We start from the raw sequence: 19,961 nt of genomic DNA, 5'->3' as shown, positions 1-19,961 counted from the left end.
GTTTCTCTGGTATCTTCTTTAGGCCAACCAATTAGCACCCACTGTATAGGGGTTTGGCTCTAACTGGGCCCAGTCAGGTGTGACAGAGCAGGGGAAATGGGGGATGAGAAAAGGACAACAATGCATGCAGCTCGGCTTCTTCAAGGAGACATTCAGGGCAGGGCCATGCAACCACAAACCTCCTCTCTGCTGGAATACAGAGACGCCTAAAATCAGCATCTGGCCCACACGGTCAGTTCTGCTGCCATCATTAATGAAAACGCAGAAAAGTTGTTGAGAAAGAAAAGCAGCCTTTTCAACACAAACACATCACTTTTAAAAGCTCTATTATTCAAAGATCACTGACTCGCTGAAGAAGCACAAATAGCATTTATCCAACCAAATTTATTTTAACAGATTATAGCAGAGCCTGCAGCAAGAAAATTATTAAAATGGAAACTATTCCTTTGTCCACAGATGACAGTACATTATGCTTATCTAATCCATCTTCCCCCTTTTTCTGTGAATTAAGGATGGGAGAGATTCATTTCCATAATGTAGGACAAGATGAGGAGTAAATAGATAATCTTTTAGAAAGCTTTACAGTAACTTTTTGTAACTACTTCATATTAGCTTAAAATTAGTATGAAATTAGTATACTATTTTACCTTACTAATATCAAAATGCAATTCTGTTAACATTCAGTGTGATTCCAACTTCTGAACATGCTTCAATAACATTTTAAAGAGTTTAAAGTCTGCCACATAAACACATAAGATAATGAAATAAATCAATTATATCATTATAAATGTAGTAGAGTACCTATTATATTAAACACAAAAAATATTAGTATGAAAAAAGTTAGGGAATCTTTGGTGTGAAACTGACTTCAAACTGAATTCACAAGAAGCTATTTTCCTTGAATAAAATTTCCAGTAACTCTGTAACATGAGGAAATAATTGAGGAAATGGCTTCCTTTAAAACAATGCAAAACAAAACCTTAACATTGTGAGGTGTTTTATTTTCCTAAAATTCCCAACCCACCAAAATAAAAAGAACAACTTATAGACAATTCAGCTAAGAAATATGTCTGATTACAGCAGGAGGACTGGAAAAGATAATCAATGAAGTTCTGAATGAAAGAATCCACAGACTATTCTAATGACTTATGAAATCTACACAGAGATACCCAAAGGGTTGAAACTTCTGAATACACTAGTAAGAGCCAAGATAACACTGGGTCAGAAAAGATGTGTACAGCTCAATGAACTAATCAAAAATCCTAAAGCACAAAAAAGCTGGATGACAATCATTTTGCTGGCAGGAGAAATATTGAGCTTCTTCACACACCTAACAGAAAACAAAAACAAAAAATTGTGGAAAATACCCTATAGACCCAACGGGCCTCTCAAGATTTCCTTTCCTTTCACTCAAGTGGACACCTCACTGAGGGATTCTGATGGTTCAAATGAGAAACGTTATCCATGAACTGCCTGTTCAGGAAGGGGTGATTTCCAACAGAATAAACAGAGTAATATCAAGAAATGGATTGGTTAGAGCTTGACCTGTACTGTGGGGTAGGGAAGGATGCTTCCAGCAGTTGGCTTAGGGTGCAGGACTAGCAGGTCACTTTTCATTCCCACACACATTTAAGTTTAAAAATGAGGGGGAGGAGCCTAATCTAGGCTAGAGAAAGTTCCGAGAACTTAAACTGGTCAGTCGGCAGGGTTTGTCTTAAGGTCCATTAAAACCTGCACCTGCCCCCTTTAAACAAAAAGCGTTAATTAAAATTAGTCCTTAATCAAACCATAAACAATGTCTGACCTGAAAGTGAGGACAGAACAAAACAAAATATTCTAATACACTTCACTGTGACCCATCAGCAGCTTCCTCGAAGAATCCTCATTACAGCTGACCCATTAAAGAATATCAGTCATTTTCTCCAAAATATTCCTATGTTTAGAGCTGCAAAGGAGGCTAGAATAATTCAGAACAAAATTCTCAGGTTACTAATGAGGAAATAGGTCCAGAGAACTTAAGTGACTTGCCCAAGGTCACATGGCTAGTGAAGGGCACTGGCTGTTACCGGGCAAGATCTCTGGCCCCAAGGAGCTGCTTTTTCCATTGCATCAGTCAAGACAGCAAAATTTCCAGGAATTTTGATTTAAAAAAGGGGGGGGAGGTAGGAGACATGCACTTTGAATTCCCAGTCCCTTACAGTATGGCAATACTGGAGACAATATTTATTTGGGTGCAAACATAAATGACTACAATATATAGAATTTTCTATTGATTTTTTTTTTTAATGTAAAGGCACCTAAATAATGGCAAAAATTGAGAAGATTGTTAGATGTTCAAAGTTTTCTGGAACAAGAGATCAGGGCACACATAGCATCTATACCGGGGCAGTCCTTCTTCCTTACATTTTTACTCGGGATGTTCTTATGGGCACCAAGGGGAAAATATTTCTTTGGTCATGATTCAGGGATGAAGGCTGGTGAGAAATGCTCATTTGAGAGGAATGGGGGGAGAGGGAGGATAAAATGCTATCACAGTTTTTCTCTTGTTTTCCTTCTTTATTATGGAAAGGACAAATCTCAACGAAGTTTCCATCCTATGTAAGTAATACTTCTCACATAGTTTTGGTTATTTGGGAGAGCATAACACAAATCTAGCAGGTTTTCAGAACTGTCTCCCTCAGCTTGGCCTGATGAGTTTTCACGTGGGCTGTCAGTTGTCAAAAACAATTCTGCTTTTGAGAGCTTAAGCAACATTACCTCCAGCCTCAGAAAGGAACCTGACTGGAGGCCTTGTAACAACTCTATAGATTCTCAAGCTGTACAAGCCCTGCCGGACGGTTTCCTTCCACTGTGATCTCCTTCGGGGCCTAGAAGGGTGTGTCAGTCCGTGCTTTGCAAACTGCAGGCACGCAATATAGTGCTGACCCCAATGCAGTTTCAAGCCAAATGAGGTTTTCTCGATGATTCCCTAACCTGTGTCCGTTTTTATTCCTTCTCCATCCCATTAGTAAGGGATGTAAATATGAGCAACTTGAGCAACCCAATCAATCCCACAACCACGTGCTGTAGCTCCCTCCTGCTCCCGGATTTTAAGAGGGGAAGATGAAAGAACAAGGCGTCTTAGTAAACCGTAGTAACCAAAGGAGGGAAACAAAATGGGGCTCGTCACATGGTCACGGCCCGGATTTTTCTCAATTAAAAATAAAAGGAAGTTGAGTGTCTCCGGCCTCTGTCAAGTGGGCCGGTTGGACTTTCTCATTCTTAGGATTCCGATCTTGTTGCCTGCGGAAGGCTGAGTGCAGAGCCTCGTCCGGGAGGGGGAAGGAGGGGCTCCTGTTTGGCCCAGGGAAGGGTTGGGGGGACGGGGTGGGAAGAGGACGCCCCGCAAGCCAGGCCAGCGGCCACTACGGGACCCTGGCCACCCCGTGGCCCCGCCCCGCCCCGGCACAGCTTGGCTAATTCTCGCGCTGATTGGCTCTAGTGGGGGCCAATCAGCTTCCACCTGCCCCGCCTCCTCAGAGCCATTCTCTGCGCAGTGGGCAGCGGCTCGCCCACCACCGCTGCTGGGGAAGGGCCATCCCCCCCTTTCCGGCCACCTCAGCGCCCCCAGGCCACCGGGGGTGGGCGGGGTGGCAGACTTCAGAGGGTAGCCTGGGCCCCACAGCAGAATCTCCAACCCCTGGCAAAAGGGAGCCAGGAGGGAGGGGGAGCCAAGTGCCAAATAAATAGAGGAATGCAGGAAGCGGAGGTGACCGGGGGAAAAGGGAAAGTGCCAGAGCCCAGAAGGGTTTTGGGCCAGACAAAAAGGCCACACAGCGAGGGGAACTGGAGGAAGACAGGGGAGGTGGTAGTGAAGGTACAGAATCCTTGACCCACCCCTTCAAAAAAAAAGAACCCGAAAAGGATGGCTTGTGTCTGTGTCTTTGCCAAACCCTGCTCTATCTGCCCAGCTGCAGTTTCAAAGGGAAAAACAAATTTGAGGTTAACGCTGGTGCAAAGTAGCTGGGCTGCTGTGTCTTCTTTGCCTGCCTTCCTGGGCTCTCCATTTACTATCTGCAGAGAGAAGGCCACACGTAGTGCGAAATTCTGGAAGGGAGCAGAAAAGGGGGGGGCAATGCCGGGAACCTGAAATAAGAGGTGGGAAACAAAGGGAATGGGAGAGGGGAGATTCCAGAAAACAATCTAGCAGGTCAGCACCAGGTTAGAGGAGACACAGGCTGACCAGAGAGGAGAAACAGAAAAGGTGGTTGGACAGGAGGGGCAGCAAAGGGCACCTGAGCTCCGAAAACGCCTTGTGAATGTTCTCCTTTAATAGCAAAACACATTAGACAAGCAGAGATGTTTAAAACGAGGGGTTAGAAGAAAGAGCACATGCCTCAGTCCTCAGCATCTCATTCCCTTTCATGTTTCTGGTTTTACCTGAGAATTGGGAGAGGCAAAGATAGTAATTGCTCAGGAAGTTAGAAAGACGTGTTTTCACAAACTTAACCTATTTCTAGGAAAAGCTGTTTGCCAAGGACAGGTTTGATTTCTTTCGGTTTCAGGGTATAATTGACTATCAAATCACACGTTTAAGCTCAACAGGGCAAAGGCAAACACGCAGAATTCAGGGCGTACATGTGCCAAGCAGCATTTGGTGCCTCATTTCAAAGATACACACCCCTCATCTCTCTCCATTTACATCTACAAATAAACTGTAGAATTGCCTGGCATGGAGCTGTGAGAACATGGTCTGCTCAGAGTCCAAGATTATTAGGGAAACGATGATATGGTTAGTCCAGAATATTATATTTTCCCTAAGAAAGCTAAGAATAGAAGACTTTTGTTTTTGTTGGTTTGTTTTTAATGTATCTCCACAGATGGAGGACTTTCAGCCCTTTTTAAAATGTAAAACTCTATTTGGTTATCAATTGCCTTTAAAGCAGGTACTATTTATTCTACTCCATAAAACCTGTTCAAATTAAGAAAACAGGTGAGGAAAACTTATTGTTTCATAGCCTCTTTTTTTCAACTCCTACATTTAAGTTCTGCTGGGGAATTTTCCTTCAAATTCTCATTACTTTATAAATAAAAGACTGCACGCAAAATGATTCAAGTGTTAGAGGGATTCACATTCCCCAAAACATCTTCAAAGATTTTTACCGTTTATGTTGATAAACACGATTAAATCTTCTCTAGTGAATCATGAAAATAAATGTTGAATATTGATCAGATTACTGCTTTTCATAATATATCCTATCACTGAAAATCTTAAGTTTGTTTGTATACCTACATCTTGTTCTACAAAACAGAGAATGATATGGCTCAAATATTGGAAACTGTTAGAATCAAGGAGGCTGTGAATACATAATTAACAAATACCTATCAATAGGAACCCAAAAGCACAAATTAATTTCTTGTGAATGAGCACATATTAAGAAGAATGCTTCTAAAAGCTCACTTAGTGAAGCATATATAAAAAGACTATCACAAGATAGACTGTTTGTCAGAATAAAGTGTTTCCAAATGCTGGAAACTTCTGCATTGCCAACTCATCACATTATTTGCAAACTATACTCCTCTCTTCTCCCCACAATTATGACCACCAGAAAATAGGCTCAACAGAAAGAAGAACAAGCTAATTTCCTATTACAAATGCTTTTCATTTTCAATACAGCCTGAACCACAGAGGACCTCAAGCCAACTTTCAACTTTTAATGAGGCGTCCACTCTTGAACTTAAAGGCAAGTAATAAATACCCTAAAAATAAAGAGTACAAGGTTTAGTCCTTACACTGAATGCAGAACCATACCAAAACCCTCCATTGCCCTGACTTAATACTCCTCCTTTCAACATTAAAATGTTAAGTAATTTTACAGAAGATGCACAGGAGCCCCCAAATGATCTTTGTGATGTCTCCATGCAGGACTTTGCAAGAACCGACAACTGTGAGGCAGGCACGCGGAGCTGAATTTCCATAACTCTTAACTAATAATGGGTCCCAGACGCATACAGGCTTCACTGCACACCCTGTACAAAAGCAGCCATGGCTGTGAGGTGGAGGTCGGTGTGTAAATATTTCCCAAATCCTGGTTCAGGAACAAAAGGAAAGCATCACCCATAATTACTTTTTTCTAAAGAGTCATTGGTAGACAGGTTATTTCTAAATATGTAAACCTAAAAAATATCTTATACCTGAATCATTTTGGGGGGAGTGTGAATAAAATGAATATATCTTACTGCTCTTTATGTTGCCTTGGTATTATGTAATCACAGAAATAAAGTGCACAGAGTAATTTAGGAAGATCAACCTAAGCGTGTCAAGAAATGATTTGAAATGAAGGCTGTAGCCCTGTTCTAACACATATTTTTGTAGAAGAATTGTCCCTTCCAGGGAGTGACCTAACTGTAGAGTCAAAAGTAAACTTCGATAAAGAGATCAAGGTTCTTCTACATCAATTTCACAAGCCTCAGAACTGGTGCTGTAGAATGTATGTTTTGAAAACATGACAGTTGGCAGCCCCAAATGAAACAGCCCTCCTGTATGGCTGCTCCCACAGGTTTATATGACTATCAGCCAGGTGTTACTGTGGGGTGAGCATCTTGTAGGCCCTGACCTCCCCACCTCACACCAGAGTTCGCTCCCTTAGGAAGAAGCAGGAAAGAGATGGAAGGGCCAGAGGCAAAGATGAAGGGAATCCAAGCACAAGGTTAAAAGCAATTTTGTCTTCTGACTGTGTCACCATAAAACGCACCTGCTGTGATGTCCAGTTGAGCTACTGGAGGTCCTCTGGCTGCTTCTGGAAACTGATGCTGGCATAGGCGCTTAAATCCTCGCTGGAGCGGCTGGTGGAGCTGCTCTCACCGCTGCCCAGAGGCTGATGAGGGGGCGGGGGGGCGGGAGGCTGCGCTTGAGGGGGGCGCTGCTTGAAGTCCTTGACCAAATCCAGGTCTATGTAGTTCAGACCATTCTCCAATCCCCCAGCAGCCCCACACACTTGAGCGGGTTCCTCCTTTGGGGCTCCTCCGAGCTCCCCAGGTCTCAGCCACACGTTCTCAAAGGAAGCAGAGCTGTGACGTTTCACCTCCTCAGTGCTGCCGACGCCACCACTGCCGCCCCCTCCTGCAGCACCCCCGGTGGTGGGCGCTGAGTTGCCTGCCCGGGGGGTGCTAGGTGTCGAGGAGAAGGTCTCTGAGCTATGCCGCCTCCGGCACCCTTGCGGGTCTGCGCGGATCACTTTGGCACTCTGGTTGCCGTTGGGGCTGAGGTTCACCCGGGTGAAGGCACTCACGCCCCCGGGTCCCTGCGGGGCCCCCAGCAGGGAAGAGCGGGCCACCAACTCCCCTGTTCCTTGAGGCGCAGTAGGGGAAGCAGAGGCTGCTGAGGATGAGGAGGGTGCAGCCGCCGTGGCCCCGGGAAGGCTCGCCTCCTCCACAACGCCCGTCCGAATTTCAGCATAGCTGACAGGGGCAACTGGAGAGGTGTCCACGTAGCTCTGATGGGGACAACCCAGCTGCATGGTCATGTAGTCACCCCGGGTGCTAGGCACGGCCCGGGTGGGCCTGCACACGCTAGCAGTGCCCGGAGGGGCAGGGCCCACTCTGCTCGGCTGGCCCCCAGGGCTCTCCTGCCAGGCGGCCCTCCGGCCGGGCCCCAGGTCCATGTTCATGTACTCTTCGGTGCCCGTCTCTTCCTCCCTGGGAGCGGGGTGGAGTTGGGATGGACACCTGAGAGAAGGCGAGCTATGGGGCGCCATGGGCCCAGACAAGTAGCTGGGCTGATCGCTCCCAAACTCAATATTCACATATTCCCCCGGGCTCTTGGGCTCCGGAGGGTGCAGCAGGGCCGGCTGCTGCTGCTCTCGTGCCCGAGGTAAGGTGCTGGCCTTGGGGTCCCCCAGGGACAGCCTCGTGGGCCGAGCCAGGCGGCTATGGGTCTGCGCAGCTGTATCCACCTTTCGAGGCAGATGGGGCTGCAGGACCTGATGGTGGAGGTGATGGGGGACGCCGGGCTCCGGCCTCACCCCACAGTATCCCCCGCCCAGGCTGTCGCTGCTGGTTGAGGAAGAGGAGTCTTCGGTGGCTGCAGCATAGAGAAGGCGACCCGAGCTGGAGGAAAGGCGGAGGTGCTGGTGCCGGGCGGCCTCCTCCAGGTCCCCCGGGCGCTGGGTGTGCTTAAAGGACCTTGGCAATGAGTAGTAGGAGAGAACTGGCTTGTGCTGGGGGTCCTCAGGGCCGTAGTAGCAGTCAGAGGGGCTGCTGGTGTTGGAGTCCCCCACCGGCGACATGTTCATGTAGTCACCTGTACAAGACAAGAGCTTGCTACCGCTACTCTCCACGGGCAGTTTGGGGTGTGGCAGGGCGTGAGAGTGATGGCCCCCGACCCCATTTGTCCACATTTTCCCATAGCTACTCCCAGAAGGGGCGGCACTGTTGCTGCCGCTGGGCACGCCCCCAGTGTCAGGGGAGCAGCTGCCGCTCGGGGACATCATCATGTAGCCATTGGGGTCCACTCTCTGGGGATGGCGTCTGATGGGGTTGATGATCTGCTGTGGGGCAGACACACTCTTGGGACTCATGGGCATGTAGTCCCCGCTGCCTTTCCGGCTGCTGGGCACTGGGGCCACCCCTGGGGACATGGGCATGTAGCCATCATCAGTGTGGAGGGTGGAGGTGTCGGGGCGGCCGTGGCCTCCGCGACGCTCCAAGGCGTGCATTTCCAGACCCTCCTCAGGGTAGGACTGCGTGGGCACGAAGGCGGAGTGCCGGGAGCCGGGCAGCCGGCCTCCACTGCCACCTCCTGGTGGGTAGGCAGGCATCATCTCTGTATACTCCTCAATGGAAGCCACGGAGGACTGCGATGAGGTCTTCTGATGGGAAATAGTGGGGGATGTGCCAGCAGAGTGAGTCCGCTTTCGAAACCGATTCTCCAGATCTGCAGCGCTGGCTGCTTCATCCCCAGCCAGGGCCGGACTCGTGCCCAAGCCAGCGCCTGGGAGGTGGCGGTGACCGTTGCCACCCCGAGGCAAAATGTAGTGACCGTTGGGGGCGGTGAGAGTGGAGGCCCCCTTGCCTCCCATGCAGATGTAGTTGCTCAGCTCCTCCTCTCCGCGGGCTGGCGGGGTGTGGCCCAGGGAATCCGGGGTGACACTGCGGAAGGAACTTCGAAAATCGCAGGGACTGGAGCCATACTCATCGGAGGAGATGAAGCCGCCATCACTGGGGGAACCGGACACAGAGGCACTAGATCTCCGCGGGAAAAGACAGTCAGAGGTGGAGCCGTGGCCACTGGTGCTGCTCGAGGACAGACTGACTGGGCTGGTGGCCGAAGGCGAGCAGCGAGAGGAAGGCATGGGGATGGAGCGGCTGTGGTTGAGTGGGGGGTGCAGCCGGGAGCTGCCCCGATGCCGGTGGGCGTGGGTCCTGTTGGTGCTCGGACTCACAGGGCTGCCGTCCACTGAAGCTGGGCGGGACATGGTGCCTTCACCGTCGCTGGAGGCGCGGACACGGAAGGAGCCCTGCTTGCTGCCCACCATGCTCGCTGGAGAGGTGGCCGTGATGCTCTCGGTGCGTGAGCGGCGGGTCAGCCCCACCTGGCTGGGCGGAGGGTTGTTGAGGTGGTGCCGGCGCAGGGGGACACTGATGGGGTTGGAGCAGTTGGAGGAAGACTGGCTCTTGCTGCGAGGCCGGAACTCGTCGCTCATGGCCCTCATGGCCTCCAGGATTGTCTCGTGCATGTTCTGGGCCACCACCGAGTCATCCACCTGCATCCAGAACTCCCCGGGTCCAGTCACTGCGGAGCGCCCCACTTCGATGAAGAAGAAGTTCTCTGAGTGGCCACAGCGCCGGATGTTCATCAGCTGCAGCACCACGGCCGCGGCATCTGAGTTCAGCTTCACGAAGCTGATGGTCTTGCTGGTCAGGCAGAGGCGGTAGATACCAATCAGATTCTTTGTCTGACCCAAGCCCTTGGGTTTCAGGATCACCTGCCAGACCTCTTTGAACGCGGGTCCTGGGGGCTGGTCCCCGTAGCTCAAGTCCTCCCCAGCCTCGCCAAGGCCAGAGCTGCCACTACAGCTGCCCCCGCCACCTCCCGCCCCGGGGGCCGCAGACCCGTCGTGGTGGGCCTTGGCACGGTTGTGCAGCTGCAGGAGGGCCTGGTACCAGCTGTCCTGCTCGGCCTCGCTGTCCGCGGCGATAGCGAAGTGCTCGTCCCGGGTGTAGAGGGCCACCAGGTGCTTGTTCTTGGAGTCTGCGCGCTTGTTGATGTTGAAGCAGCTCTCGAGGGGGATCGAGCGTTTGGGGGCGCTCGACTTGTGCCGCCACTTCTTCTCATTCTCGTAGTACTCCAGGCGCGCGGGGCCCCCTGCCTCACTGGCCGCCCGCAGTACGAAGAAGCGCTTGTGCATGCTCTTCGGTTTGCGCAGGTAGCCCACCTTGCGCACGTCCGAGAAGCCATCGGTCTCCGGAGGGCTCGCCATGCTGCCACCGCCACTGCTGCCGAGCAGAGGGAGGCGCCGAAAAACCACCCGGTGAGGGGCGGAGGCTCCTCGCGGCGGCCCCGCGCATGCAAACAGGGCTGGAGGCGGCCGAAACCCCGACTCCGAAATCGACGCTGCCCCCCTTCGCCTGGGAGGGGCGGCCGCAGACGGACGCAGAGGCTGCGCCAAGGAGATAGCCCCAACCGGAGTTTACGGGCGTTTCATGCCCGGGCGAGAGGCTGTGCGTCCGGCGGGAGTGCAGCCCGGATCTTCCCAGAGCCAAGTCTCCGGGAAGGAGCGTAGATGCATCTCTCGCCGGCTGGGCTGGAGTTCCGCGCTGGCAGGAGGCGGCGGCAGCCGGGGGTCCCCAGGTTGCCCCTCCAGGAGCGCGCGCCTTCTCTCCGGAGTTCCCCTCTGGAAGTAGCGATTCCCGAGGCAAATTAAATATCCTTGGGCAGGGGGAGGCGAGCTGCCAAGTCTCAACGTTGCACGGGGTTCTCCCTCCTCCTCCTCCTCCTCCTCCTCCTTTGCCTCCTCCTCCGCCTCCTCCCACCCCCTAACCGCCCCCGCCGCCACCAGCCGCCCAAATACCAGCTCAAGCGCAGAGACCGCGGCGCTGCGGCTGTTGCTGCTGCTGCCGCCCGCGGGCGCGTCCTCTGCAGCCCCCGTTCGGGCCCATCTCAGCAGGCGGAGAAAGTGGCTTTTCCAAGCAAAACGCTACTAGGCAACCGGGGTAGCTGGGGACGGGCCGGAGGGACTGGCACATCCCTGACCCTCACTCCAGTCCGCAGGGGAGGAGAGGAGGGGACCAGGACGGGAGGCGAGGGATAGATTTGGGAAGGAGTAGGGGAAGACGCCTCTTCCCCGGCGGGCGCTGACGCTACAGTTACTTCTCCCCTCCTCCCGCCTCCTCCTCCGAGAGTTGCCGAGAGCCCCAACCAAAACAAGCAGCGGCGTCTGGCTCCGCGCGCCGGCCCCCTCCGACCGCGCCGCCGTCTCACTCGGAGGAGAAAAACACGTGACGGAGACTCTGCGCTCCGCAGCCCGTCCGCCGCCACCGCCGCCGGGAGGCTCCCGCCCGGGTCTCTACATTCCGGGCCGAGCCCGCCCCGCGCCCGCCCCTCTCCGCCCCCCGGCCTTGCCGCAGCGGCGCCCGCGCCTGGCCTCCTTGCAGCGCTCGGCCAGCGCCCCTGCGCGGCCGCCTGTACGGACGCACGGCCTCCCTCCCCGCGCGCCACCCAGGGTGCCCCCAGCCCGCAGGAATCCCCGCTGCGGGCGCAGGCGGGGTGTTTGGGTGGCTACCCGAAAGCACGAGGGGAATCTGGGAAAACGGCTGGGGGTGGGGGCGAGCTCGGGAAGACGCAGGAGCTGGGGTTGGGGGGGTCGGGGTGCACTGCGGCTACGGAGCCCGGAGTGGGAGGGCCCGGGAGGAGGGGGCGCGGGAGTCGGGCTGCAGCTTACCTAACAGGTAAGACCGACCCCTCGGGAGGGAGGTCTCTAGTCAAGGCTTTCTCTCCAGGGAATATAAAAGCTGCATTTCAGTTTCGAGGTGATAGGCTGTGGCGAGGAGATCTGAATTTTTATAAGGTTTCCTAAGGGACTATAAGGCTGTGGGCCAGCCTGCTCCTTGGAACCCCCGCACTTGCTGCAGGGAGGCATCTCAAAGGAGCAGATGGACGCCCACGGGCAGAGGTTGGGAGATCCTGGTCACTCCGAAAGAGCAGAGGGATCCCTGGGAAGCACCCTCAACCGCCTGGTGCTGTGGCCTTATAGCTGCTGATTAGGGAGAAAATAAAATACTACAGCTTATCCCCATCCTGGCGAGGGGCGGGGATTCACCCCTAGGGGTGAAGGCACAGGGAGAAAATCACATGCCCCTTATCATGTTATGAAGTCTATTTAAGATTTTAAAATATGTTTGGGACCTGCAGGGATCCATAAGACCTGATGTGTAAATATTGGCTTAAGCATTGGTTTCACACACAGCTTCCGCGCCCATTGAACCGCACCATAACGTTTTTACCCTTGACTACAAGGATAAGCGAGAGAGAACAGGGATGGTGCCAACTCAGCTGTACAGGAACATGGGTCCTTCACGAGAGCAGGTCAGCAGCCTGGGTCTACAGTGAACCTTGCAGTATCAGTTACCACAAGCACACGCTCCCCAAAGTTTGGGGTGTTTTTTTTTAAAGCTGACCTATAAACAGGCAGTTTAGTTTGTCCCTGCCTGCCCAGCTAGCATTAAGAACCCTGCAAAGATGACTGCCACTCGGTTTAATGCTGTCTCGTTTTTCCACCTCATTCCTGGCCCCTTCGGGGTTTCCGTCCCCTTTCTGCGCGGGAGACCCTCGTCTGTTGCCAGATCTCCGGCACTGCGGGACGCTGGCAGGGAAAGCGCAGCAGCAGAGGCGCTGGGCACGCTCAATGGCCGGCTGGGCTGGGCTGCAGAGAAGCGCGCCTGGGCCTGATGCGGGGGTGAGAGGCGGGAGGAGTTTCTTGGAGAAGCCTGCTGATTGGTGGGGCTCCCCGTCTCTCAAGTCTTGCATGGCAGGAGGGGAGGTGGGGAGATTTGGTAGGGGTACCAAGGTAGGTTGCGAAGCGTAGAAAAAATAAATAAAAAAGAACCATAGGCGCCATTCAGCAGCGTATAATAAGCGAATTCCGGGGACTCAGCATCTGCAAAGGGGAGCTCCCCGCCCGAGAGCTCCTTCCGCCTTTCACCTTTTTGTTCCCTGCCATCACGCAACCTCATCTAAACCTGGTTAATCTATCATTTGTGTACACAGTGTTGAATTGAAAGCCCGCCCTCTCTCCCCCTGACAGCTTGGTGATGTGGGCACACGTGCCCACTACAGCAGAGCTATAAATAGCGTATATTTGGAACTGGTAACGAGGCGGCAATAGCGGTGACCGAGATTCTGGGGGTACAGTGTGCTTTACATGGAGCAAGGGACGGGTTGGGGCAGCAGAGAAGCATGAAGTTAGCAGTAAAGTATCACTGGGATTTCCCCCTTGGCAGGGAAAAAGATAAAAGGTTGTTTACTAGTAGCAATGTAATCTAAGACCAAAGGACTTTTAGCAGGTCTGATGTTTAGCGCAGCGTGGAGATTATTTCATATTTCATAGGAAAACGATCTAAATCCATAGACTTACTTTTCAAATAACAACCCCGACCCCCCACCCCCAAGAAAAAAGAAAAACTAAGTAAATGGAACATGCTTGTGTAGAAAACAAAATATTGTACTCTTTCTTAAAAGGAGAGGGCAGGAAGACCAATTTAACTTGCAAATATTCTACAACAACCTTCACAGAAAGGTTAGGGTTTTGATCACATAAGACACATTATTATAAAAGCTTTTTTAAAAATGTCTCGGTGGGAAAGGATTTCTGCTTTAAACTCAACTTCAGTGGCTAATATAGTGGCTAGAAATCATGAAATAAAGTGAAATTCTATTCAGACCAATGGGTTTCATGTGAAAGACAATCATTGATCATAGGATATAGAATATTAGATATTGTCATTTCTTCCTGCTTGCTGATGTTTTACTACCAACATTAAAGGTGGTTAATATTTATTATAAATATATTATAGTGGGTTCATTTGTTCTCTACATATTTTTTATTAATGGGTTGAGGTAACTCTGGAAATGTTTGGTGCAATAATATTCAGAATAGAAAGAGATGCTTTTGTGGAATCTAAGTGAAGTAATTTAAGCAGGTACAAGAATTATCCTGTCACCTTACACTAAATTAGTCTTGTAGTATACTGTAATGGTATACACTGTATGAAAAATTTACTCCTAGCTGAAAATTCACAGAAACCAAAAAGCCAACTAGTACCAAATATATTGCTCAATGCTGCCATCTGTAGGATAGTTAGAGGTGATTTGTGTAACAGACTAAAGTGCATTTTAAAACAAGTAGAGATAAAAATCGATTCATCAAAACACTGGAACATCTATGTTGATAATTCACAAATGGAGTTATGATTTCAGAAGTTAAAGCTTCATATTCCAGGGGTACACTATTGAGCGATACGTCTACAGTTAGTTCTAAAATAAAAATATTGGCCCTGGCTGGTGTGGCTCTGTTGGTTTGAGCATTGTCCAGGAAACCAAAAAGCTGCTGGTTGGACTCCCAATCAGGGCACATGCCTAGGTTGTGGGTTTTGGGGTCCCTCCCATTGGGGTGTGTAGGAGAGGCAACTGACTGATGTTTCTCTCTCACATCGATGTTTCACTCTCTCCCTCCCTTCACCTCTCCCTCAAATCAATAAGCATGCCCCCAGATGGGCATTTAAAAAATGGAAATATTGGTCTGTATGATGTTAGCAGGTACATCATAAAGACTTTATAAGTTACTATATATGTCGCTAAAGTGATCTCTAGCTATAAACTTATCTTGATTATGAATCGATCTGTTATAAAGTAAACATTTTATGTATGGTCAACATAGAGAACTATAAATTACTGTCCTAGCAGAAATTAGAATTGGGTTGCCTAACTGTGTAACTAACCATTTGAAATTTAGAAAGTATTTTGTATATCAAAACAGATGTTTTACTTAAGATAAATAGGTCACAGCTGAGGGAGCTATTTAAATATTGTCATCTCTAGAATTAATTTTGTCAATTTAGAATGATGCTTGAAGGAAAATTAAAGCTTGTACATTTACTCATTTTAATGTCTATTTTTATTTTAAGATAGTTTAATTGTAAAATATTTGAATGCTTACTCTGCAAGACAGTATGAACTATATAAAAAGAAACAGCTTTTTACAGCTTGGATGGGGTGATGAGAGAGATACGAAATAAAGATAATTCATAACTAAATCCCTCTGTGTGTGTGTGTATGTGTGTGTGTGTTCAATCTCGAATAAGTGGTATTCACTTACAGCACGTGGCGATCACGGTAGATGAAATAACTGAAGAAATCTTTAGGAAGGAGAGGAGCCGTAAGCCTGACCTCGAAGGGCGGATGTCACCCAGGTAAGTGATTGGCTATTGACTTGCTTCTGTGTTGCCATTCCCAGGTTTTGGAGCACCATCCTGTGTTAGGCATTAGGCTGGGCACTGAGGATTTAGATATCTACGACACGATTCAGCCCACAAGAAGCTTTTCAGTGAAGATGCAAGACAAATGAGTCCAACCACAGAGTGCTGTGATCTCGTTGGTGAAAATGGCACAGGGCAAATGAGATCTCCAAACCATCAACTGCCTTCTAATTTAAAATCATCAATCACAGACAGTACCATTTGGGAGCCCAGAGATGCCTTTCCCCTTCAAAACCTTGCAATTAAAAATTTTCTGCCCTGGCTGGTGTGGCTCAGAGGATTGAGTGCCAGCCTGCCAACCATTCCCAGTCAGGTCACATGCCTGGGCTGCAGGCCAGGTCCCCAATAGGGGGCACTCGAGAGGCAACCATACGTTGATGTTTCCCTCTCTTCCTCCCTCTCACTAAAAATTAATAAATTCTTAAAAAAAAAAATTTCTTGCCTTCGGATTTAAAAAATGTGAGGTAGTGAAATTAAAAATGAGCTGGAAAGTCACATTTGGCTTGAGAATCTGCTATATCAATGCTTCTTAAACCCAAGGATTTTATTAGCAACATTCAGGTTCTGATTCCGAAGGTCCAAGGCAGGCTGAGGGTGTGCATTTTTAACACCCTCCAGGTGATGCTGATTCTGCTGGGTGGGGGTGGGTACCCCCCTTCAGTAGCACAGCCTACATGACTGAGGATTCGTGGAAAGGCATGCTAATATGGTGCCGAGAAACACACGCAGGACCCGTACATTCTAGTATTATATGCATATCAAGAGAAGAACAGGAATAAAAACTACTTAACTGAGGCATTATTGCATTGGGGCTTCTCTCTTTTCAGTCAGAGTTATCCAATCTTTCTGACAAGTGTGAAAAGTGATTTTTTTTCTTAAACGTCTGAGTTAATGTTTTCCAAGGTGTGATTTAAAATGCAGAGTTCTGGCTACGTCCAAGTCCTACGGAACCAGTGTTTTAGAAAATGACACCCTCCTTTCTCTCTCTCTCTCTCTCTCTCTCTCTCACTCTCACACACACACACACACACACACGAGCACACGTGCACACATGCACACACACCATGTGCATTTTAAGCAGCATTCCAAAAGATTCTTGTTTACACTAAAGTTTAATAATTAGTGACTGAGGCACAAAGGAAAATGTCTAATTAAATACCTTGGGAACAAGAGAATACACAGTCTTACTCAGTAAACAGAAGTCTCTACCTGTGGACTATTTACTACAACTAGGTGGAGCATGCAATGACCCACACCTGGTGGGTTTCAGCACCTTTGAGAAAAATCCAGTACTGGAAACCACATAGTATAAATCCAGTTCTACACTCATCTTAATTTCATCCTCCATCTCTCCTAGAGAACTCAGGGAAAATAAATGTACTGAAATCTAACACAGGATTTCACAAATACTAATACCCTCAAAAGACAAATTTTAAAATATTTGCTGACTTTGTTATAAATAAGGCATGAAATAAACAGATGAATGAGGTTGGAAGAAAGGAGATGAAAACTCAGTGCTAGTATTTTATTTTCCATTTTATAAGTTTTACTGATTGATGATATTTTAGATAATCCCTAATAACCGACATATCTAAAAGACTTACTTTTTCTTTTTTTAAAAATTTTCTTGAGGAAGATCCAAGATGGCGGAGGAATAAGTGAAAGCTACGCTAACCTTCCCCGAGGACCAATCTGGAGCTACAACTAAATGGTAGAGAAATCATCTTGAATAACCAATTGAACAGTAGCTGGAGAGAAGACTTCCAACCACAGACAAACAAAAGAAAACACTTCAGCACAATGTGACTGGTTGGGGGTGCTGAGGAGAAGCAAGAGGGTTGCCTGGGCTACCATATGCGGCAGCTGAATTACCGGAGGGATATTTCAGTGGCTGGGGATGGAGGTGCCCTTGAGAAGTGTGGGGTCTAAACTATAAGCTGGGCTCCCCAGCATACATTATCAGAACCCAAAAATTACCCAGAGAATATCCAGCTACAAAAAACAGCAGGATTTCTCTCTACCAGGGACAGAGAGCTGGAGATGCAGAGAACCTTTTAAATGGCCAACACATAAATATTCATTTTCAGCCACTTACCCTGGATTCCAGCAAAGAGAGGGCAGAGTGGACTAGAGACTCTTGAGGAGAGAGACTGGGGAAAGAGGCTTTGGGGAAGGAAGTGAGAGAGCAGCCACCAGGACCCTGGCGCTGAGTCATCCCCCATGGTGTAGGAGCCAGCTTGCTCAGACAGGCCATCCCCATCTGAGTGGCATCAGCCTGAGAGGAAGCAATAGCCCCGCCCACAGGAATTACTCTGCCCCGCCCTGAGGCACTGAAGCCTGATTACAGATTGATTCGATTAACAGTTGATTATTTTTAACAGCTGAGTAGTTGAACATCGAAGGCAGAAAATTCAAAGCAGCCAAAATGGGAAGACAAAGAAATAGACCCCAAATGAAAGAATGAGAGAATTCTCCAGAAGAACTAAATGAAATGGAAGTAAGCAATTTATCAGATTGAGAGTTTAGAGCAATGGTTATAAGGATTCTCAACAGCATGAAAAAAAGACATAGAAATCATAAAAAAGGGTCCATCAGAAATAAAGAATGCAATGCCTGCGATAAATAATGCACTAGAAGAAATAAACAGTAGGTTAGATGAAGCAGAGGATTGAATTAGTGTTTTGGAGACAACATATAAAAAACGACCAGGCAGAGGAGGAAAAAAATTTTTTTAAGTGAGGAGAGCTTAAGAAACATCTTGGACAACATGAAGCATAACAATAAACACATCAAGGGATACCAGAAGAAGAGAGAGGGAGCAAGGGATTGAGAACCTATGTGAAGAAATAACTGAAAACTTCCCTAATCTGGTGAAGGAAAAAGTCACACAGGTCCAGGAAGCTCAGAGAGTGCCGAACAAGCTGGACCCGAAGAAGCCTACAATGAGTCATATAATAATTAAAGTGACAAGGCTTCAAGACAAGAAGAGAATCCTAAAAGCTGCAAGAGAAAAGCAGGTAGTTATCTATAAGGGAGCACCAATTAGATTGTCATCTGATTACTCATCAGAAATATTTCAGGCCACAAGGGAGTGGCCTGAAATATTCAAGGTGATGAAAAACAAAGACCTACAGTCAAGGCTACTTTACCTAGCAAAGTTATCACTTAAAATCAAAGGAGAAATAAGGAGCTTCCCAGACATGAAAAAAGCTAAATAAGATTGTTAACACCAAACCAATATTGTAACAAATGTTAAAGGGCTTGCTTAAAGAAAAAGAAGAAGGAGAGGAGGAGGAGGAGAAAGTTAGGAAAAACACAGAGGAAAATCATCTAACAATAAAATGACACTACTTACTATCTGTCAGTAATCACCTTACATGTAAATGACTTAAATGCTCCAAACAAAAGACAGAGGGTAGCTGAATGGATAAGAAAATATGATCCATATACATGCTGCTTCCAAGAGACACATCTCAGATCGAAAGATACACATAGACTAAAAGTAAAGGGATAGAAATAGATATTTCATGCAAATGGAAAGGGGAAAAAAAAACACTGGGGAGCAGTACTTATATCTGACAAAAAATAGACTTTAAAACCAAGGCTATAGTAAGAAACAAAGAAGGACATTACATAATGAAAAAGGGAACAATCCACTGAGAGTACATAATGCTGTTAAACATTTATGTACCCAATATAGGAGCACCTAAATATGTAAAGCAAATCTTGGTGGACAAAAAAGGAGAGACCGACGGAAATACAGTCATAGTTGGGGATTTTAATACCCCATTGACTTCAATGGATGGATGGATCTTCCAGGCAGAAAACCAACAAGGAGACAGTGGCCTCAAACTACACATTAGACTGAATGGATTTAATTGATATCTTCAGAGCATTTCACCGCAAAGCAGCAGAATATACACACTTTTCCAGTACACATGGAATGTTTTCTAGGACAGGCCACATACTAGGACACAAAACAAGTCTCAATAAATTTAAGAAGATTGAAATCATATCAAGCAACTTCTCTGGCCACAATGCTATGAAACTAGAAATGAATCACAGGAAGAACACTGAAAAACATGCAAAGACAAGAAATCTAAATAACATGTTATTAAACAATGAATGGGTCAACAATGAGATCAAGGAAGAAATCAAAAGATACCTTGAAACAAAGAAAATGAGAACACAACAATCCAAAATCTGTGGGGCACTGGGAAATCAATTCTAAGAGGAAAATTCATAGCATTGCAGGCCTATCTCAAAAAAAGAAGAAAAAGTTCAAATAAACAATCTAACTTCACACTTAAAGGAACTTCAAAAAGAACAACAAACAAAGCCCAATGTGCGTAGAAAGAAGGAAATAATTACGATCAGACCAGAAATAAATGAAAGAGTCTAAAAAACACAATACAAAAGATTGATGAATCCAAGAGCCGGTTTTCTGA

At 48.0% G+C, this 19,961-nt stretch overlaps 1 protein-coding gene across 1 annotated transcript in view; it reads right to left on the bottom strand.

Moving 5' to 3' along the window:
* IRS1 (insulin receptor substrate 1) overlaps positions 1 to 10,875 on the bottom strand; it is a 53,796-nt gene extending 42,921 nt beyond the window's left edge. Inside the window, exon 1 of the mRNA XM_054585606.1 lies at positions 6,735 to 10,875. Within this exon, the coding sequence (XP_054441581.1) occupies positions 6,756 to 10,460 (3,705 nt within the window). The 5' untranslated portion in view covers positions 10,461 to 10,875 and the 3' untranslated portion in view covers positions 6,735 to 6,755. The remainder of the gene's footprint in view (positions 1 to 6,734) is intronic.
* Positions 10,876 to 19,961: the final 9,086 nt, after the last annotated feature.

The sequence above is a fragment of the Pteronotus mesoamericanus genome, unplaced genomic scaffold (assembly GCF_021234165.1).
Source record: "Pteronotus mesoamericanus isolate MK-2021 breed Mesoamerican mustached bat unplaced genomic scaffold, CSHL_Meso_final contig_90, whole genome shotgun sequence".
NCBI classification, from domain to species: Eukaryota; Metazoa; Chordata; class Mammalia; order Chiroptera; family Mormoopidae; genus Pteronotus; species Pteronotus mesoamericanus.
The sequence above is the reverse complement of the archived record's forward strand: the minus strand, read 5'-3'. Positions and strand labels throughout refer to the sequence as shown.